Below are 22,420 nucleotides of genomic sequence, written 5' to 3' on the forward strand. Positions count from 1 at the left end.
TAAATAATGAATGATTTTTGAACGCAAAAATAATCTTAGTTGTAATAATAAAATAATAAAAGATTCTTTTCATTAAAAATAATCTTTTAATGAAAACAAAGTGTCAAAAATATAACTCACAAACATGACATGAAGAACAGAGTCCTCGATGACAGACTTATCAGGTGAATGTTAATACAGAGAGATATAGCTTTAGAGCAGGTGCAAAGATTTCTGAATACAGAAAATATCAGCTAAAAACTAATTCGTATTTACTAATAAATTTACCACAGTTATTTTGTTGTTCTGAATTTTATTTTTGTAAAGCAGTAGCAGTTATAAGATACCCTTATCTCGATCACACTGACTTCCTGTGTCTCTGCTGGCAGCTCTGTGCTCACACTTTAAACATTAAATGTTGTGAGACAAATTTTTATTCAGTTCCAAGTTACAGAATGAAGAATTTGTTTCCAGTAGATCTTCATACAAGACCATCATTTTCTTTGTAGGCATTGTTTTGATGTGCTTTTTCTATGTACTCATCTCAACTGTTTACTATCTATAATGTCTTTGTCAATAATGTCAATTTTGCAATCAAACTTCAAAGAACATAAAAAATATATGTCTCTGCTTCCATTTTATCTTAAGCAGTTCTCAAAATAGAGATTTGACACGTAGTAACATCAGTGCTTACAGAGCAAGTTCTGTCTTCTAGTTTTAGGGGTTTTTAGGGTATATATGTAAAAGGAAATCATACAGTATATACACGAATCTTAACATGCCTCAAGATTCCACAAATTTATATAAGAAACACACATTTTCATCCTGTTTTTTACATTGTTTTCACTCTATTCTTCACCTTGTTGTGTGCTCTATAGTTGAACCTTGTCACTAAAGAGCAAATTCTTTTCTTATTGTATTTATTTATCAACCTGTGAGAAATGATATTTGGGTGAAAGCCTCTCCACCTGTGTGTGTGTGTGTGTGTGTGTGTGTGTGTGTGCACGTGTGTGCACGTGTGCGCGTAAGACTATTCTATCTCTTCTGCTGTTTCCTCCTCAGCGTGAACTTCTTCAGCTCTGGAAACATCCGTCTCAGCGTTCTCTTTTTTGGCCGGTTTCTGCTTTTTGGAGACCTGGAGAGACGGGACACAATCCATGTTATTGTTCCTACACAGCTGCTACTTGGTTTAATACATGCTTTTATTTTCTCTGATGTACCTTATAGTAGAAATGAAGGGCAATGTTCTCCAAAAGCAGAATCAGTGGTAGGAAAACATATCTCAGGACTGAAGTTCTTGAGTCTGTAGACAGAGATCTGTATCATCAGTATATCATCAGTGAGAGTGAGGTTTTAAAAGCCTTAGAAAACAAAATTTATATATATATATAAATTTTGTTTTCTAAATTTTGTTTTGTTTATATATATATATATATAAATATAAACAAAACAAAATTTAGAAAACAAAATTTATATATATATATATATATATAAATTTTGTTTTCTAAATTTTGTTTTGTTTATATATATATATAAATATAAACAAAACAAAATTTAGAAAACAAAATTTATATATATATATATATATTAAAAACACTCCCTGTAAATCGTGCTATTTAACATAAAAGAAATATTAAATGATGGGCTACCAGTAAGTGGCATATAAAATTCTACCCACCCATACCCCCATCACACTTAAATGTCCCAGACACAATGTGGTGGCCACATTGCATCACTGACTGAACAGTAGCTACTAATGAACTACTTACAGATAGGCTTGCAAATCTTTAGACAGCCTTTAGATTGTTATTTTAGGTGTTTAGCTTCAGTTTTATGATATGAGGGTCTTAAAGTGAGACTCTTTTAAAGGACTGGAAAAAAAAACATTTATTAGATGTATTTTCCAGTGTATACCCACAATTTCTCAGGTTCTCAGCAGGGGTTATTTCTTTGTTCATCAGCCGCTCATAACAATTGGCATGGTTATGTTTGAGTTCAATCATGTACTCACAAAAAATACAATTAAAAAATAGAAAAGGAATAAGTTTTATTTGTATTCCAGATACTTTCTTTATTCTTTACTGCATTATTGGAGTGATGTTTAAAAAAACCATGTAAATATGTTGCAGTGAATCTAGTGATCTATGTCATTCATTTACTGCCATTCAACAGCAAATAGAAATGTTGAGTTCATCTGTCTACTTACATATCACAAAGGCATGAATCCAATGAGCCTCTTGAGCAGTGATTTTCCTTGATGACACTGTTATCTCATACACACAGCTGTAGTCGGCATCATGTTCAAGGTCAGCTACAGGAAAACTCAAGGAGGCTGAGTTGTTGACAGATGTCATGTTGTATTTCATATTAGAGCGAGTGAAGATGAGAAAGAAAACAGCTCCTGTATAGTGTACACTAGTTGTGCAGGTGAAGATGAAGCTGTAACCCTTGATGATTTCTGCACCTTCAGGAACCTTGACCAGTCCTCCATTTGGAGACGTCACAGAGATACTGGGCTGCTCCAGTGACACTGAGAACAAAAGAAACAACAAATACAAGAGAACAAGAAACTATAGTGAAAAAGAGGTACCAACTAATGGCAGAAAATCTCTATACCACTGATTTAATGTCATAGCTTTCAGCCTGTGAGGGTGGCACTGAAGGAAAAAGAGGGAGTGAGGTTGGGGAAGGACTTGCATATTTCCGCAAGACAATACTATTCATGTTAGAGGAGTCCGGGAGCTGACTCCCTGCAGTACAGTCCTTTTCCAAAAGTCAAGCAGCTAATCTCCTCAGTTCACAGATACTTACAGGCTGTCTGTTACAGCTCTAACACACCTGTGTTGTGTGACCTTTGCTCTCTCCAGGACCCAGGTGTCGTTGTCTTTTCCCTCCCTTTGGATAGACAAATTTGTGTTGTGGTTTTCCTTTCTTGTTTTGATATTGATATAACGGCATTGGGGTCTCTTTGTGTTAAGAATAAAGTCTATGATTTTACCATTTCTGCATTTTTTCATTTCTTTCTTTCTGTCCAGGCTTTATTCATTGTTGCTCCCCATACACTCCCCCAGACTTCCATCTTGGGGACGTAAGACTGTTGAAAGGTGAGGGGATGCTACACAGTGGTAAACATGACCCAGATTTTAGGAAGTAAAAATGAAAACTATTTTTCCTATTTTCGTATTTTTCTTACAATCGTATATTTTCTCAGGTCAAACACTCTTTCAGTGTTCAATTGTAAATATAATATTGGTTTATGAAATTTGCTAATCATTGCTTCCTGTTTTTACTTTGATTTTACACAGCAGCCCAACATTTTTGGAAATGTGTTGTACTTGTTTCTCCATAGCTATTGTCTATTACAGCTCACTCAGGCAAACTCCTGCGTAGATGAATATTTTCATGGTTTGCAGATAATATAGTCACATGAATATGATTAAGATCATGTCAATTTTTATTTATTGGTCGCAGTATATATTGGCATGCAATGGAATTTAGTTCATGCCCTCAAAGAGATGATTGGGGAGTGAGTGTTGCTGGTATTTCTTATCTTAATGGATGTGATGTCATACTAATAACCTGTAGTGGGTGTAACAAGTACACAGTATTGGTCCTGTCAAAGAAATCACTTTAATATAAACAATAGTACATTTTATTACCAATAACAGAGATGTTAGCAGAGTCACTTGTGGAGAAGCTGGAGTCGTGTGAATATTCACACTGGTATAATCCATCCTTGTCAAAATCTACTTTGAGGATCTTGAATGTAGCAGAGTTGGTAGTTGATGGTTTTGTCTGACTGAATGAGCCTGAAATCTGCTTCAGAGTAAATTCTCCTTGTAGGAGCTGTTGGCTTTGAGGTGATATTGAACAAGTGATGCTGAGATCACTTCTCCACTTAACTTTATTAGCAGGATTCATGGAGATTCTGGGCTTTGGGAGGATCACTGAGGAAATAGCAGTCACAGAGAGAGGATCCAATTAAAATGGTAAAACATTTACCTTATTATATTAATAATATAATAAGAAACAATTTAATTTTTCACCTGAGCAGACAACACCAGCATCCTGACTGTGTGTACAGTCATGTGTCCCAAATCCTCTGTGCTGACACTCAGTCAGAGATCTCTCACTTCCTGAACAGTCCACATCATCAAGCCAGATGGATCCACTTCCCTCAGCAAAGCGGGCTGATACAGCAGCACTCTGTGCCGTTCCACAGCCGAGCTCTCTACAAACCACCTCGGCATCATTTATGTCCCAGTTATCATCACAGACTGTTCCCCAAGTGTTGTTGTAAAAGATTTCGACTCTTCCAGAGCACAAAGTGCTTCCAGATAATCTGACTGGCACACCTGGGCACAATGAGCATAACATAAAACAAACACTTTTTTAATGGAATGAGTGTTATTCAGTGTGGAATTAGTTCATGACTACACTCATTTACTCACTCTGCATGCTGAGCTGCTCACTGATCATAAAAAACTACTAAAGAACAGTTTTATTTATGTGCTTCAGTGTTGAATGTTATCATAAGATGTTCCAATCAGATAAAATATTATTGTTTTGACAGTTCACACTCATGATGTTGCTGCTTTCCAGCAGTTTGTTTGCCAGATATTTTTCATGGTCCTGGATCTTCGTCCCAGTGTTTTGAGTTGCGATCACGTATTCTTAGTTAAGAGTATTCTTAGCTTCATATTCTTGTTTTGTTTTGTTTTTATTTACAAAGGAAAAAACAAAAAGAAATTCAGATTTGCAACTTGGAAGCAAAGCAAATTAACTTGGTACAAAAGTTGGACCGCTACATCATAAGTTTCACAGGAAAAGCTTTAAGTTTCATGAAGGAAGTTTTCTTTTTGCTCTTTGCAAAAAAATGGGAGAAACCCGTGAAAGATTTTGACAAAGAAAGATGTGATGAAGCTACTTTTCTGCTAAACATGTCAGAAACACTGAAATGTACCTCTTCACACAAATGCAGTAAGAGACACACACCATAAGATGATGAAATGATTGCAATACTGTAAAAATATTCTAATATGTTGATTATGTCTTTATAATGATTATTTCTTTTTACCTGAACAGCTGACACCAGCATCCTCGCTGTGTGTACAGCTGTGTATCCCAAATCCCCTGTGCTGACACTCAGTCAGAGATCTCTCACTTCCTGAACAGGACACATCATCCAGCCAGATTTCTCCTGTTCCTTCACCAAAGTGAGCGGACTGAGTGGCATTCAGGGCTGTTCCACAGTTTAACTCTCTGCAGACCACCTCAGCATCATTTATGTCCCAGTTATCATCACAGACTGTTCCCCATGTTTTCTTGTAGGCGATTTCGACTCTTCCAGAGCAGCGAGTCGACAGAGAACCAGCTAATCTGATGGCTACACCTGAACACATAGAATATGCCTTTTAAATAAAAACTGTCATGTTTATTGTGGGTTTACGGCAGCAGCTATTTGCCAATCTTTGTTAGTCATTTCTGTACAAGATTTAATCATCTGAAGTTCAGTTGGAGATACAACTGACAAGACCCACATTTTTGTTTCAGCAGGATGATGAACAACATATTTCTCTGTGGATTACAGCTGAAGAGCATTTCATTGCTGAATATGACACAATATACTTAGTATAAGAACTCATTTCAACAGCTTACCTATAATTTTGGCACAAAACACACATTGACACATCTAAACTGAGTGGCTGATAAAACAACGCGTGAAGAACTAATGAGAGCTGTACCTGAGCAGATGACTCCAGCATCTTTATGGTGTCTACAGCTGCTCCCGAATTCTCCAAGCTGACACTGGGTTATAGATCTTTCATTTCCAAAACAGGCCACACCATCAAACCAGACTGGTCCACTTCCTTCACCAAAATGAGCCTCTTTAGGAGCTGCCAGGGCCGTCCCATAGACTAACTGTCTGCAGACCACCTCAGCATCATTTATGTCCCAGCCATCATCACAGACTGTTCCCCAGCTGTTGTTGTGATAGATTTCAACTCTTCCAGAGGATGGGGACTGAGACCCAGCTAGTCTGATTCCTAAACAAAAGAAATATACTTGATTATGATTGTAAAGTTTAGTGTTATTTAATGAAGGCAACAATTTTAACATCTGTCAGATACATTTATCAAAGAAAATACAGTAATATGAAGTTCAACAGGAAAGAAAATGGCAATAGTAGCACAATAGCTACACAAGCTCAAGAGAGTATCCAAATACACGACAGGTGAAATACCAAAAAGTGAGAAGTTTTTGGCTATTGCAAAAATCCAAAAGAGAATACAAAAACAAACAAACAAACTAAACCAAAACAACAATAAAAACAAATTACACTGGGAGAACACAGTCAAACCAAGGAGAAGACAGCACTACATAGGCTATAAACACATGTATGTGTTATTGAGGACAAAATGCAGTCTTCAAAGACAGATGGACACAGGCTAACAATTCCAAAGCACATCACAAGGTTAAAGTAACCTTCAAAGTAAAACAGGAAACAGCAAGTAAAAAAACGAAGAATGAATTAGCACTAAACCTAATGATATGTCATGTTGCAGGTGGCAAGTGACAATTCAAAGCTTCACTTTGGCTGTTAGCAGTGGCTCATGGTCGAAGTTTTTCATTTTACTTGAATCTCTCCCTCCCTAATTATATACTTCCATCTACTTTTTATTTTGATATTATTGGGATTTTTTGTGCTTGTTAATCAGACCTTCCTCTCTGTCACGTCCTCACTCTGTTGCTGGTACTACTGTTGACGTTGCAGCAGCAGCCCTGACAGTTAACATGACCATCAATTTGACACATTTTACTGCATCTATTTCTTTTTTCTATTTCTCACGTAACTTTTCAGATCCACCGTTTCACCTTCTTTGTCCATCATCAACTACATCTGCCACTCTAAACTCTGTTCTACAAAGTGCATGACAACACAGGGAAAATAGGGGAGGGGCTAGTTGCGTAAGTAAGATTTGTTTGAGGAAACGTCGGTAATGAAAATTAAATAATGGGCTACTGTTAGTGGTTGTAAGGTGCACAGCAGCCTTTAAGTCATATTTTACATGATCCAAAGAACATCTCACCTGAACAGATGACACCAGCATCCCGATGATGTCCACAGTTGTGCGTCCCAAATCCTCTGTGCTGACATTCAGTTAGAGAACTTTCACTTCCTGAACAAGCCACATTATCAAGCCAGATGTCTCCCTTTCCTTCACCAAATTGAGCTGATTGAGTGGCTTTCAGTGCCGGTCCACAGTCTAACTGTCTGCAAACCACCTCAGCATCATTTATGTCCCAGTCATTATCACAGACTGTTCCCCAACGTTTTTTATAGTAGTATTCAACTCTTCCAGCACACGGAGTGGACCCAGAACCAGCTAATCTGATACGCACACCTAAATGCAGAAAACAAATAACCTATTTAATTTTAAATAGAGCATATAGTATATTTTGAGTTTTGATTACTTGTTAATGATGGTAATAATGATGGTAGTTTCATTAGACTCATTTGTGTTTCAATTATATAACCTTTACAAACAGTTAATGACACAAATGAAAAAAATCCACATAATCCCACTGTGGTGTGACACTGGCAGCTTCAAAGTGTGATGAACAAAGAACATATTTCTCCTTGTATTACACCTCTATCCATACTGAATCATATAATTGCTCATTACTGCACATTAGGCTCACGTATGAGCTCAGGTTGATCACTCACCCTGAATTTTAACACAAAATTTACACCAACAACAAACAACACTTCTAGATGGTAAAAATAATAAGATGGTGATGAATAATCCTGAATTTATCTCACCTGAACAGATGACACCAGCAAAATCTCCACAGTAGTGTTTCCAAAATCCTCCGTGCTGACACTCAGTTAGAGAACTTTCCGTTCCTGAACAGGACACATCAGTTAACCAGATTTGTCCTGTTCGTTCTCCAAAATCGTTCTCCCAAGTGACATCCAGTGCCGGTCCACAATCTAACTGACTGCAGACCACCTCAGCATCATTTATGTCCCATCCATAACCACAGACTGTTCCCCAGCTGTTGTTGTGATAGATTTCAACTCTTCCAGAGCAACGAGTTGACTCATGTGGGTTGACTAATCTTATTTGAACATCTAACAAGAGAAAGAGATAATTATATAATATATTTATTAGTTTTTGATTACTTAAAATCAAAGAAGTAATAATGTTGCTGAAAGCAAAAACAGTAAAAAAAACAAACAAACCCAAATTAAATAAGGAAATGCAGTGAGGAAATGGAAAATTGTATTCCCCGTTGTTGTTTTTTTAAAGCTTCCTGTGTCTTCTTAAATTTCTTTGAAAATATGACAACATTTTTTCTTTTAAAATTCTTGAATTCAGATGTTTTTAAAGAAGTTGTTTTCGTGTTTTTTCTTTTTGTGTAAATTCTATTTACTTTAACTATCAAAATATGAAATAATAATGTACAAACACTTTTTAAACATTATGTTTGTTTTTTCACCATTAGAATTTTCAATAAAAATTGGTTTAAAATTTATTCTGCTTTATTAGACATTATTAAAGCAATGATGATGATGATGAAGCCTTTATTTGTCACGTGCAGTTGACTGCAGTGAAACTGGACCTCTTCCAACCATACATACAATATACAAACAACACATTGGGGAGACAGGTCAGAATCGGTAGCGTAAAGAAAAACAATGAAATGTACAACACAATAGGGCAGTGGCGGAGGAAAAAGAGAACTCTACTCAGACTTAGCTCCTGATAGGGGATCAGTATGAGAACAGAAAACAAAAACTCCTCAGCACAAAAGCACAGGAATTTGATATGCTATACGGCTGAGAGTGGCCGCCCTGGGTTAAAATCTGATCCGCGGTCCTTTGTCGCATGTCGTCCCCCTTCTCTCTCTGCCCCTGCTTTCCTGTGCTTTCTTCACTGTATCTATTAAATAAAGCTGAAAAAGGCCAAAAAAGAAAAGAAAAATCTTGTTGCTCGGTCTGGTTCCTCACTGGCACTGCTGCTACTCCCCCTGGTGATGCTTCCGGACTCCCAAGCTGTGGCTTTTCACAGCAGAGGTTGGCTGTCACAGAGCAGTGGCCATTTCTTTCCACCTTCTTCTGTGTCTCTGCAGGTCCAGGGTGCTATAGACACCATGCTCAGCTCATTGGGGGGACCACGAGCATTAGGACAGGAGTGCTGAAGGTGTGCCACCCCTGCCACTCTGGCAGGAGTGTCCAGTGATGGAGGGGGCACAGGTGTTCCATGTCGCTGGACACCATCCCCTGGTCCAGGAGAGATGCACTGGGTTCCGGGTAAGGTGCCAAAGAGGTACTTGCCAGGTTATGGTGGACCCAGGCTGCAACCAGACCTGAGTCCACCAAACCCCAGTTTGTTCAGTGACATTGTTGGTCCACCTGGAGCGAGCAGTTGGCATGGATGGAGTACACCCAAAACTCGAGCATGTCAGCTGCCACTGGGATGTCCCCTTTTGACGCGTCGCTGGGGTGCCAACCCCAGCTACTTTTTATCACAGAGGGTGAGTTGGCTGACCCCTCCATTCAACAACACATAAGTCATTGCAGGCGAGCATGGCGGTCTACTGATCACACTCCTGCTCTGGTCTATCGAGTTGGCCAGAAAGGTGTGGCTCTCCTCCAGGTACATTCCCCTGAGAACTTTATCTAAGAAAATAGCTCTCCATTTCATTGGCCCGTTTGCCATACAAGCCATTCTCAATTTAATTTTTTAATTAAATTAAATTAAATTAAAATTAATTTAAAATAGTAAGAAGTGTAAGGGTTTAGTCAGGAACAATTTTGCAACCACTCATATTTCATATCTTGATTTTGAACAGAAACGAGTGGGTTTAGTGCAGACACTCTGTGGTGCAACATCTATAGCAATTAACATTAACATAAGAAACGATGTAGTACGGAAACTGACTTCATGCAGAAAAGACATTGCGGAGAAAAAACACCTGCAATGGGACTGTGTGGAATTTTCAAAATTTTAGGGAAATTTTTAGAAAAGAAGGTGGACCCTTTTACTAATTACCCAGCAATAAAGCTCAGTGTGGTGCTTTAAGCTATGTCCACATCCAAGTACAGTTTTTTTCTTAACAAGTAGACCTTGCTACCATTCTCTTATTCTCTGTTAAATTAACAAATAGTAGGTACAGTTTTCTTCTTAAATGATCATGTTGTATTCATTCATTTTATACAATTCACATTATGTGTATACTACTTACAGAAAATGTTTGCATGTGAAACAACAGAAACAACAGAAAACTTCCACTAACAGAAATGGTAAAAGAGACTGACCTGTAGCAGCTGAAGATGCAGACAGATAAGAGACTGTAGCAACTGTAAAAAGACAAAAAAATAATTTGTTTTTCTTCTTTGGATACGATAAATAACAGAAAATCTTTAAGAAACTTAAACTGACTGTTAGTATACCAAAGACAGAAAATAATAAAATGATATAAAATGCATCTCACCAATGGCCAAATAGAAGACGCTGCTCTGTGTCCACATGACTGAGAAACAAAATGTTTTCTGTGTAAAATGATGCGTGGCAGAAAACTGAAGTTAAATCTGTGGTCTATGCAAATGCTTCAGACTGTATTGGTTTTCCCTTTAAACATCTGTTCATTTCCATTATTTGTCTAAATTAAAAATTACAAAGTACAACAAACAAAATCTGAGAAGACATGTAACAAAGCAGGAGAAGAAAGTAAAAACTTTGTTCATTTCATACAGTTTGGCACCTGCATGAAATAAAAGAAATACGTATGTGCGGCACTAGTTCAAGTTGAACACCTGAATCTAAATGGAATTAAAGATTACATCTCAAACTATGTTCATCTCTGAATGTTACTGACAGGCGCTACCATCTTTGGTGCTTCTTTTCTTCCAGTTTTATTCTTCTAGTGATCACACAGAAAAAAAAAGTTCACTATTAAAGTTTAATTTTGTGTTCAGCCAGATGCAATAAAAATGCATTGGTATTCTTACCAGTTCTGCGTTCACAAGAGTTAGAAAGCTGAAGTGAAGGTTACTCCTTGATAGTTGTGGTTCGCTACAGCTGTCTGAAGGCTGCAGGAATTTGTTCCGCCTACAGACTCAAACAGTTGTGATAGTGCAAAAAGCTAAACCACAGATACACAGATTAACACATCGATATTTGTGCTACACTGTTAAAAAATAAATGACTGCTAACTAAGCTCCTTTCTCCACTCAGCCCCTCATGACCATCTGTTCTTGTTTTTGCCTCTCCTGATGAAGATAAAGCAAGAAACTCTTTTCTTAACAATATTTTTCACATAAAAAAATCTTATGAATATAATCTACAAAGAAGGCATTTGGATCATTGGAAAGCAAGAGCAACAAACATGATGACCACGACCATTTAACATATCTAAAAGTGCAGCACAAGGTCTCTGTCTGCCAAGACAAGTGCAAAGAAATCCAAAGGCTCATAGCAGAAATTGCATCAACAGAGAGAAAGAGATATACTATGGGGGTAAAGCACATGAAAAGGAACGAAACACTTTACATGCCAACCTCAAAGTTTTTAACCACTAACAGTTTTTTTTAAGTGGTAGATGTCTAAAACCACTAAATGTTGCAACATTTAGTGGATGCATTGCATCAAACCTTGCACCAGAAAGCCAAATGTCCAATTACAGCGCAATTATATTTTGCTCAGATTTATTATTTTTTAACTTATCTGGCAACTTATTAGTAAGGAAGGAAAGCTGTGCATATTTCTGCTTTTTATTTCATGTGAGGAAAATCACAGACAAACTCATCAACTCGTCAGTTTATTTCTGATGCTGTCAGTCGAAGTACCTCTCATTCAGTGATAATTTATATAAACCTGCACTGTTAAGAAAATAGAAAAATAATCAGGAGAACATAATATTCACTGGGAAACCAGAGAAATACTGTCAATTAACAGAAACTTACCATTATGAAAAATAAATTTGTGTATACGTGCAGATTTTGTTTGTAAATTCAAGAATTTACATTTGTAAAAACAATGAAAATATGGTTGAACACTGTTATATTACAAGTAATCAGACTTAGAGTTTCAGAAAATCACTGTTGACAAATCTTTGGTCCATGATTAATGTAATAAAATGATATACAATCCATCAAAAGTCACAGTACTGTTGTTACACTATTAACAGGATTCATAATTATCTCTACATTTTTGATTATATCAAGTGTAAATGGGTTTTTACATGTATTCTGACAAAGTAAAAGGGGTTTATTCTTTAGGAAAAATCCAGAAAATTTTACTGTAATAACAAAATATTCTTAATTACAACTCTTATCAACTACATACTCAGTGATCAGGTATGGTTATTTAACATCAATTTCTGTTAATAGAACACAAAAGAAAACTTTTAACAGTTTACTATAAAAAAAATAAAAGAATTCTGTTCCAAATGACTTTTACTGAGCTTTACTTAGAAACAAAAAATCAAACCATGTAGCAATTAAGCCAAGGATTCACTAAATTTAGAATCATGCTAAATATAACACGTTTGGATACTTGTAAACAGTAATGTTTCAATCCAGGTGTTCAAGTTTGCTGTGAACACAATGACATTGTTGCTCATCCTCAAGGAAAGAAAAGTTAAGACCAGGGCTCACTCCTAATAAATTTGTTTTTCTTCTTGTCAGTACTGGTAGAATAAGTGATATAATCAGTCTATTCAGGTTGCACAGTGAGTGTAACTCAACCAGGATCACACATCGATAGGTGCAGTTTTGGTTTAGTTTGCCGTTTATCTCAAGAGTGTGGTAGAGACACCAGGGGACAGACTATCATACGAGAGAGCGAGAGTAAGGGAGAGAGTTTGAACAGGATAAGACAGGCTTTCGACTGTGCGTGTGGCTCCCTTGTGGCCAGAGAGCGCAGTTGCACTATTGAGCACAAGGTCCAGAGAACGGCTGCAGAATGATGTCAGTTGTGCGGGTGTCTAAGGAACGTGTTGACCCTTTTAAGTCATTTACTGAATCTGCTTATGCATAAGTGCAATGTTTATAAGTCTGTTCACTATGTGGTTTGTTCATGCAGCTAAGGCTAGCTGGTGTGTTACACACTGGTAAGCTAAAACGATTTTGGTGCTGTTATGTAGCATTATTGTATTTACAATTAATAATAGGCACTGTTTGGTTTTGATCATTGTGTGAAACATATGCGCAAAGATGATCATATATAGGAAGAGTCATTCGTATTCCTGGTTATATTGTTAGACAGTTAATTAGTCATAAATTATGATTTGAATGTTTATTGTGTTCAGAATGAATATGCAATTGTGATCCCTCATGAAATGTGTAATGAGATGAACACAAATGTAATGCCAGTACTCAGAAGCCAGCAGGTTAAATTAAAAACTAATCTTTAAGTGACCTGAAAAAGAACAAAGGTAATAGGCTATAAATAAATACACACAAAGTGTGTAGCGCCTCCCTTTTTTTTACATAACGACAATGTTGTTTATTAAAATAAGTCAGCATTACTGCATTGAGCAGTTCTGGGTTTAATTAACACTGTATATAAATAAAACTGAATACACTGCATAATGTCCCCTGTCTCCTGAAAAACCTTTCAGCCCATAGTGTCCCCTTCAAACATTTTTTTTCTTTGTTGTCAGTGGCAACCGAGGCACTGGTCTGATTGGCTCCAGAGGACGTTTTAAATCAGCACTGTGGGCATTTCAGATTTCAACACAGACAGTTAATTGGTACACTATAAAAAAGGCATAAAGGTAAGTTTTATTAGTCCAATAAATCCTGAAAAACGAGGAAAACTCTCAGTTAATGTTGAAAACTGCAGTTATAAAAAAATGTGATAATGGTAAGACAAACGTTAATTTGAGTAAACCAATGCATTTTAGTTTTAGTAGTAACAGTAATGTTAAATCTGCATTTACATAATTTCAGAAACTTCTGAGACATCTGAAGAGAAAGGGAGGTATCACTGATTTGTTCCACAGAGAGGAGGGATCAGGAAGACAAAGCAGATGTAGGTACGGATAGCATAACAGGAGAAAGTGACGATGCAAAAAGAGAAGCAGAACAAGCTGTGCTAGGGCAAAAAGCTGAGCCAGCACACGAAATTGAAATGGGGAAAGCAACAGAGGATGAAGAAATAGATACACACTTCAAGACAGAGGAGTGGATAGGGTCAGACAGCAGAGGGGAGGAGAGCCCGAGTTCCCTGAGACTATTCAAAGTGATCCCCATGGTAAGATGTCTATCTGAATTTGAAGAAATTATCTGAGGTTTCCTAAGACATATCAAGGCTACAGCAGGAGAAGCTTCTGCCCAGAATGGTACAAAATTACACCCTTGGTTGGAATATTCCCAGAGTAGAGACTTTTGTTACTGTTTTGCTTGCTGGCATTTTTCACTTTCTGATTCCCAAAAGTGTTTTTACTTTAGCTGTTGGATATCGTAATTGGAAGAAAGCCCTACGGTGGCCCCTAGAGACAAAGCACGTACAAACTCCAAAACACATGCAAATTCCAAAACACGTACAAATTCCAAAACACTTGCAAAATCCAAAACACGTACAAATTCCAAAACACTTGCAAAATCCAAAACACGTACAAATTCCAAAACACTTGCAAACTCAAAAACACATGCAAATTCCAAAACACAACGGAAGTGCTCCAGGACGCTAGGGGCAGTGTTGAGCTTTTGTTACCTAGTAACTACACAAGCCAGGAAGTACCAATGACCGGATTTGGGGTTTGCAGCCTTAAAGGCCGCATTTTAAGGCCGATTACGTCACAGCGACAAGAGAAGGCTTTCCCAATTCAAAGGCTGCTCGAAATGCGGCCCTCAAATGCGTCCTTAATTTCCCTGAATTTTAAGGATGGGTCGGTGTAGCCTTCATGGCCCAACATATCCCAGACTTCATAGTGCGGTGGTGGTGTGGATAATTTTGCCGAAAAAAAACGGTGGAAGCGGAGCGGAGGAAGTGTAAACTTTCAGAAGTAAGTACTGAATATTATGTCACTTATTTATGCGCAAATATTTTTTTAATGAAGAACATTAAACCATTATTGTTGGCCACATGTCGGGAAAGTTATGTGACATTAGTCATGTCTGTACTTTCAGAATTAACTTGGTTTTAAAGCCTTTACTTTAAAAAAATATATATAGTCGACCTTAATCTTACAGAGATTGTGATGATTTTGTGGATAATTAAAGTCAGTCATATATCCACAAACACAACAAGCTGAAAGTCAGTGATGCTGCTCGGTTTGCAGTCCTGAATATCACAGCACAAGCAGGATTCACTGCACTGTTAATGTTAGCTGTGTTATATTGCTGCCTCTGTTCGGTGGTGTCGAGCCAAACGGACTTTAACGTGTGTTTGAACGAGCTGACGGTTCACTCGTTAAGCTGAAAGAAAGATGCTTTAATCACAGGAGTCACACATGTGTGTCCACTGTACCATCTGGGAACTCCTCTTGTTTCGTAATAACACAAACACTAAATCCTCCTTCTTTTGTGCTGTTTTGTAGCAGTGTATACACCTGAGACTGTCACCTGTCTGTCTGTCCTGCACTCTCTCTGTTTCTTTCTCTCTGATTGTGTAATAAAAATATGAACATGTGTTTATAAGTCACACTTGTGTTTGAATCCTGCAGCTTATCACACATTTGATTTCCATGTGTGACGACTGCAAGTGTCCAGAGTGAGGACAGACTGAGGGACCCACTGCTGCACATCATCTGTGAGGCTTTGCACCCCTGATGATCCACCAGGACAAACTCAACAGTGTGTGAGGAAGAGGAGGAGGAAGAGCCAGCAGCAGCTGACAGATGGAGAGAATAGACAGACTGTTCCCTGTTTGTGAAGGACTGCTAGAAAAGTTTAAAATAACTAATTGTCTGTCCTGAATCAGTCTTATTAGGTAATGTTCAAATAATTTTATCATTCCAGTGTTTTCAGTGTGGGAGAAAGTACTCAGGGCCTTCAAGTTACACACTATGAAAGGCAGCAACAAGTGTAATATTCAGAAACCTAAAGTATGTATCAGCAGCAGAATGGAGCTAAAAACAAATGTTTGTTTCAGTTCTATGAAGCTTTGAGTATTTTGGATCAGTAGCACTGCTGTGTTTGTTGCATCATATTGCTGTAATTGTTTATATGCTTTATATATTCTGAGCTAAGTTGATCTATAGTGTTACATCATATTCTGTAAGGATGTTATGTGTTTGTTTACTTTCTGCCCAGTTTGACCCATTTAGCAGAAGCCAGCCTGTTTAAGGCTCTGATATCTATTCTGTATGACTTAAAGCAGTTATGACATGGTCTGATTTTCTCACCCAATAAAGGAATATTTCATATATCAGTCTACTCTTCATTTTATCAGAAACAGTTATCACAGCTTGTACATTTTCTTTTTATAAATATATGTAAGCAATGAGCCAAATTTAGTAATGCCAGCATGAAGGAACAACATTTGTCTCTTATATATGATACACCTATATATGCACTGTCAAAGATACTTGTCTTTGAGTGAAGATTTAAGGTGATAAGAAATATAAATAACTGCAACTTGAATCTGTACTGAAGCTCAGTATTTGACACAGAGTTCATGTTCACTGCTGTAATAGCTAATAATGATTAATATAATAACTAGAATATTGGCCATATTATATTTACATTACCAAAGTGATATGACTTTAGTCTCATGAACAACATCAGCTAATTCTTATTTACTAATTAATCTTGAAATGACTGTTCAGTACAGAAATGAAGCCCAAAAATCATGTTTTACTGTCCTGTGGTCTCAGCCTCAGATACTTATCAAATCACACAAAGCTCATGTAGAAACAAACAAACAAATGAACAAAATATGTTCTCCCTCATTTCTGTCAAACCAAGTTGTATGACACGTTTCCAGCGGTTAGTATCACGGTTGCTAGGCAACCTGGGAAGCGCGACGGAGACTAGACCGTCCCATACAGACAAACTTGCCGTTTATTTTGCAAATCGAGCTCAACACTGCCCCTAGCGTCCTGGAGCACTTCCGTTGTGTTTTGGAATTTGCATGTGTTTTTGAGTTTGCAAGTGTTTTGGAATTTGTACGTGTTTTGGAATTTGTACGTGTTTTGGATTTTGCAAGTGTTTTGGAGTTTGTACGTGTTTTGAGTTTGCAAGTGTTTTGGAATTTGTACGTGTTTTGGAATTTGTACGTGTTTTGGAATTTGTACGTGTTTTGGATTTTGCAAGTGTTTTGGAGTTTGTACGTGTTTTGGGTTTTGCAAGTGTTTTGGAGTTTGTACGTGTTTTGGAGTTTGTACGTGTTTTGGAATTTGCATGTGTTTTTTAGTTTGCAAGTGTTTTGGATTTTGTACGTGTTTTGGAATTTGCATGTGTTTTTTAGTTTGCAAGTGTTTTGGAGTTTGTACGTGTTTTGGAATTTGCATGTGTTTTTTAGTTTGCAAGTGTTTTGGGTTTTGCAAGTGTTTTGGAGTTTGTACGTGTTTTGGGTTTTGCAAGTGTTTTGGATTTTGCAAGTGTTTTGGAGTTTGTACGTGTTTTGGAGTTTGCGTGTGTTCTTTAGTTTGCAAGTGTTTTGGAGTTTGCATGTGTTTTGGAATTTGCATGTGTTTTGGAGTTTGTACGTGCTTTGTCTCTAGGGGCCACCGTAATGGTTTGATTTCTATGAGTCAAGTCCTTGTAAACTCTCCATAGTGTCAGTGGTGAGGACAGCTCAGTATTAAAAATAATGAATGCATTTGCACATATGCATATAGCTTTCTTATTTTTTTGTCAGCACTTGTGAAAAGAAATCCAAAGGCTCACAGAAGAATTTGCATCAACAGAGATAAAGAGATATACTATGACAGGAAAGCACATGAAGAGGAAATAAACATTTCATAACTGCTGACAATTTGTTTCAGCCTCAGTGATACTTGTTGGTGACAGCTAAAAAAAATTCTCTGAAACCAGTCTTATCAAATGTCTCATCAGATGTTGCAATCCTACTTAGGTACATATTTATGCAAGTACAGGTCTGCTGGGACAACCACTGCTAGCTGTTTTACAGACACATATCTTATTTTCTTTACTTAACCAACTTAATAAGGAACTCGTGCTGTGAATATTTCTATTTACTATTTAATTTCATATATTTATTTTACTGTATCCACCATAGATTAGAACCAAGGAGTGTTTGAATGAGGGTCACACTCAAATGTGTATGACAAGCAAAAAGCCACAGGCTGAAGCACATCCATGTCTTTCTGATGACATGTGATATTAAAAACATACCATACTTCAATTTGAGTTCTGACATTTTCATAAATATTTTTTGGGTAATTGTTAGACAAAGATCAGCCTGTACTTTCATTAGTTCAGTGTAAAATGTACCAGTGACAACTTCACTATCTATATTTCATGAAAGGTTATTTTCATATTGAAGAATACTGAAGAATCCAACACAACTCGGGAATCTCACTTTCAGCCTTTTTATTTTGGTCACACTGTCTCTGTCATTGATACTCTATTGTTTGGTACTTTGTAGTGCTTCCAGCCGAAATAGGGAAGGCATGACTAGAAGATGTTCACCAGCTCCACTGCTCCACTCCTCCCCTGCAGTCACCCCACCAAGCTCACCCTGCCACACAGTTTGCAGAAGAATGGAGGTTTATTTCTGCAACCATGAAAAATTGTAATGAACTTGTTATGTATAACATTGACATCTGGTGGAGGAAGAGTGCATATGTGCTTTGTGAACATACAATGAATGACGTGATCCAGAAATTAATACAAAATAACATAGTTGAATACATGATGTTTGTTGAAATAATGATCAGAATTCTGAAAGTCTCTTCAAATGTTCATATTTAATGACAATGTTCAGCATTCATTGACAAACCAAAACTCACTTATGCTGACCTACTTATTAAAACAAAATTCCATTGAATCATCAAATGTATGTAAGCATTTTATCTGTTACATTTTAACCAGTGTTTGAATCATAAAACGTAAGGGTCACCATGGGTGGAAATGTCACAGTACTGGGTCTGCGATCCAGTATTTGTGTGTTATTGATTCTGACCTAATATTCTTTGATTATTGTTATTCCTGGGTTTAATTATCGTTGGTTGTTATGTCTCTGGTGCTCGTAGTTCTCCCTCCCGTAGTATTTATCATAGCCTGTGTTTAGTCTCTGTTCCCATGTCTTCTCTGTGAGTGTCCTGTGTCCCACATCTCATGTCTGGACACCCTTGTCTCTTTGTTTCCCTCTGTTCCCGAGTCAGTCATGTTTCCATGTGTCAGTGTGTTGCACACTTGGACAAACTACACTTCCAGGCGTGCATGAGTTTAGAATCATTTCTCTTTACTTGTTCATTTGCTCTGCAAATACGAAAACACAAGCACTTTGGTTTAGCGTAGCTGCACTCTGCAGGCTGTCCGTGCACTAAAACACACAGGACCCCAAAGCTGTCCCATCCAGTGCCTGCGTGAGCATCACCCATGGGAATCATCATTGACCAAAATATTCTAGCTGGATTGCCAATGAGCACAGTATATGTCAAAATACAGTAATAAAGAACTGAATGCACCCAGTAACAACAACAAGCACCCCAACATGTAACATTATGGAGGGGGGACAGTATCTATTACAATACATCCATCTGTGTCCACCCATTAAATGAGTCCCACAAGTGTCTCAGTTATTATGAATGTCTCATGCTTCCTGTTGTATTTTGATAGTCCCTTGTCCTGTGTTCAGTGTATTGCGTTTTGCTTCCCCTCAGCTGTGTTCCCTGCCTGTGTGCCATTCCCTGTTTATATAGTGTGTGTTGTTCCTCTGTTCCTCTTCGTTTGCTTGTCATCCTCTGCATTTACTCTGTCTTCCACCGTGTTTACAGGCTTATTGTTCCAGGTCTCTGTTTTTCAGGTGGTATGTTATGTTTAGTTACCCCAGTCTAGGTTTTTGTTAGTTTCTCTCAGTTTTCCTTTGCTTTTTTTATAGTGTTTTTTTTTTTTTTTTTTGTTCACCTCACTCTGACTCCATTGTCTGCATTTGAGTCCCCAATCTCCTGAAGCCATGCTGTCTGACATCGCAGACGTCACAGGAATAAAACCTGTGCTGGTTCAACACTTTGACCTGAAGCTTATGGCTGAAAGAACTCCAACTCCCTGTATATTTGTCCAGGTCCCTCCTTTCATGATTGCAAATGGTTAAAAAGCACCAACACATCTTTTCTATTTTGGTTTAAATAAACTGGCTATCAACAAAATATTGTTCTGGACGGTACGGTGGTTCAGTGGTTAGTGGTGTTTCCTCATAGATGGTTCCTGTTTCAAACTATTTATTAACTGATGGATTTCTCTGAGGTGTGTGTATCTTCTCCCTGTTCCTGAGTCTCTTTTACAGCAATGATTAGATGTTCCTGTCATAGTTTACATATCACTTTGGTGATAATGTGAATATTTCTGAGTGGATGCTTTTCCACCTACTGAAGCAATATGTGACCCACGGTTCAAAGGTTATTTGATAAACAAGTATACAATTCACCTTTTGTCGACAACAGTCCACAGATCTTGGTATAATGGGTTTAAATTATACATAACGTCATGGAACAATAAAAATGTAAAAGTGCTGACTGAGCTGGTGGATCGAGCTGTCAGTGTGGATTTAGCATGACGTCACTGGAGGTCCTACATCTGGTTCTCAGCCAGCTGTTGACAGTCTTCTCATGTTTTCTTTCATCAAGATTAGGGATGGGAACTGAGGACTAATTCTTGTAGAGAACTGGTTCCCAGCAGTTCAGTTCCTTGGAAATGTTATCTGCGATTCTGCTTATTGGTTCCATGACAATCAGCTGATTTCAGTTTGTGTGTCATTAGGTAAAAAATAATGGCACAGTCTACAAAACACACAGTCTATAAAATATAAGCAAAATATAAGCATTTTATTTATATTTTATTACACAAAATGACAAGGGCGTGATGTTAAACTGGAAACTGGACCCAGGACAAAAACTACGGGACTGTACTGCTAACACGACTTTCACCCTGATGATTCAGCACAGAAAGCATGGTAATGCTAAGCTAGCCAAGAACCCAGAGTTAAATATGAGTGAATGCTGACCCAAGCAAAGCAGGCAGACCCTGAACCTCAACAGGTAGGAAAAGCAGTGATGAGCAGTCATAACGTTAATAAACCAGGTAATAAAAGAAAAAGTATTTAATGTACTAATAGGAAATGAAAAGTCTCTACAGTTCTGTTGTCAGTGTTGATCTTGAACAGTAGGGGTCGTAGCTTTGCCATTTTAGAGCAGCAGCAGTGAGAGCTCAGAGTGCAGCAGGAAAACACAGGAAGTACAACAAAAGAAATTGTTTAGTAGGAACAGGTAGAAATTTCACTGATCCTGTAGTGTGTCAGAGTTACTCAGCACAGCTGGATCAGTGGTGTCTGATATGCTCCAAGAAATCAGTATATTTTTTTCTTGATTTCTTTCCTTTGCGGATGGTTGTGGAATGAAAACACCACATATGTCCCACCAGGATTTGTGAGCCACAAGGACTGAATCAAAGACAGAGCTGATCAAATCTGTCAAATCTGTCCTCCAGCCTGAAGTGTTTAGATCCCAACAAAGTAAAGGGTGGTCAAAGTGGATTTTGTGTTACTGATGGTCAGTGTTGGGTAAGTTACTTTAAATTAGTAACTTAGTTACATTACTAGTTACTTCCATCAAAAGTAACTCAGTTACTTCAAGTTACTCGTTACTTTCAAAGTAACTAGTTACTAGGGAAAGTAACTTTGGTTTTACTCAGACTTCTCTTGTTAATGTGTTGCTAACTGGATACCCAGCAAGAGTGCCAGTCTTCTAGCTTGCTTACTTGCCACAAGCGCACTGTGCCACCTACCAAAGGAAAAAATAATGTGCATATTTCCACGAGAGAAATCCCACGCCTGGACCGTCGTTGACCGCCGCCATGATTCTAGCCTACGTTACAGCGTCATGTGCGCTTTTTACATCCAACACAAAAACTGCAGTCGTGGTGCTTTTGATTGTACTCAGAAATTCGATATCATGACCAGCAGCTTTACAGCTGTGGCTCCAGCAAACATCAGCTGATACTAGAAAGTAATATTAAATAAATTCTAACAACAGCTGATCAAACGTGCAGCTGTTGTTTAACGCGACATCCGCTGGTTTCCTCTTTCTGGCGCAAAGTGGACGATAAATAAACAAGAGAGAAAAGCCGATCAGCTGATCATTGATCAGTTTCATGATTAAAGTAGCAACAGGAGAGGGAGGGGGAGAATGAGAGAAGAAGAGGCAGCTGTGCAGCAAAGACAGAATAACTCCAGCTTTGTGTCTTTTTCATTGTAGCTGAAGTCCAGGACGAACTGTGTTCCTTTTCACCTCAATACGA

General features: G+C 37.8%; 1 protein-coding gene across 1 annotated transcript in view; it reads right to left on the reverse strand.

The window, feature by feature from the left end:
• Positions 1-10,617, reverse strand: part of LOC146553726 (scavenger receptor cysteine-rich domain-containing protein DMBT1-like) — a 45,849-nt gene extending 35,232 nt beyond the window's left edge. Inside the window, exons 1-6 of the mRNA XM_085253746.1 lie at positions 10,483-10,617; positions 10,307-10,348; positions 7,805-8,116; positions 7,071-7,385; positions 5,057-5,371; positions 4,026-4,334 (exon numbers count right to left, since the gene is read on the reverse strand). Coding sequence (XP_085109872.1) covers positions 4,026-4,334; positions 5,057-5,371; positions 7,071-7,385; positions 7,805-8,116; positions 10,307-10,348; positions 10,483-10,519 — 1,330 coding nt within the window. The 5' untranslated portion in view covers positions 10,520-10,617. The remainder of the gene's footprint in view (positions 1-4,025; positions 4,335-5,056; positions 5,372-7,070; positions 7,386-7,804; positions 8,117-10,306; positions 10,349-10,482) is intronic.
• Between the last annotated feature and the right edge of the window lie 11,803 nt (positions 10,618-22,420).

This window comes from Mchenga conophoros, linkage group LG18 (genome assembly GCF_057382185.1).
Source record: "Mchenga conophoros isolate Kocher_MC1m ecotype Shallow Benthic linkage group LG18, M_conophoros_male_GT1.1, whole genome shotgun sequence".
Lineage (NCBI taxonomy): Eukaryota > Metazoa > Chordata > Actinopteri > Cichliformes > Cichlidae > Mchenga > Mchenga conophoros.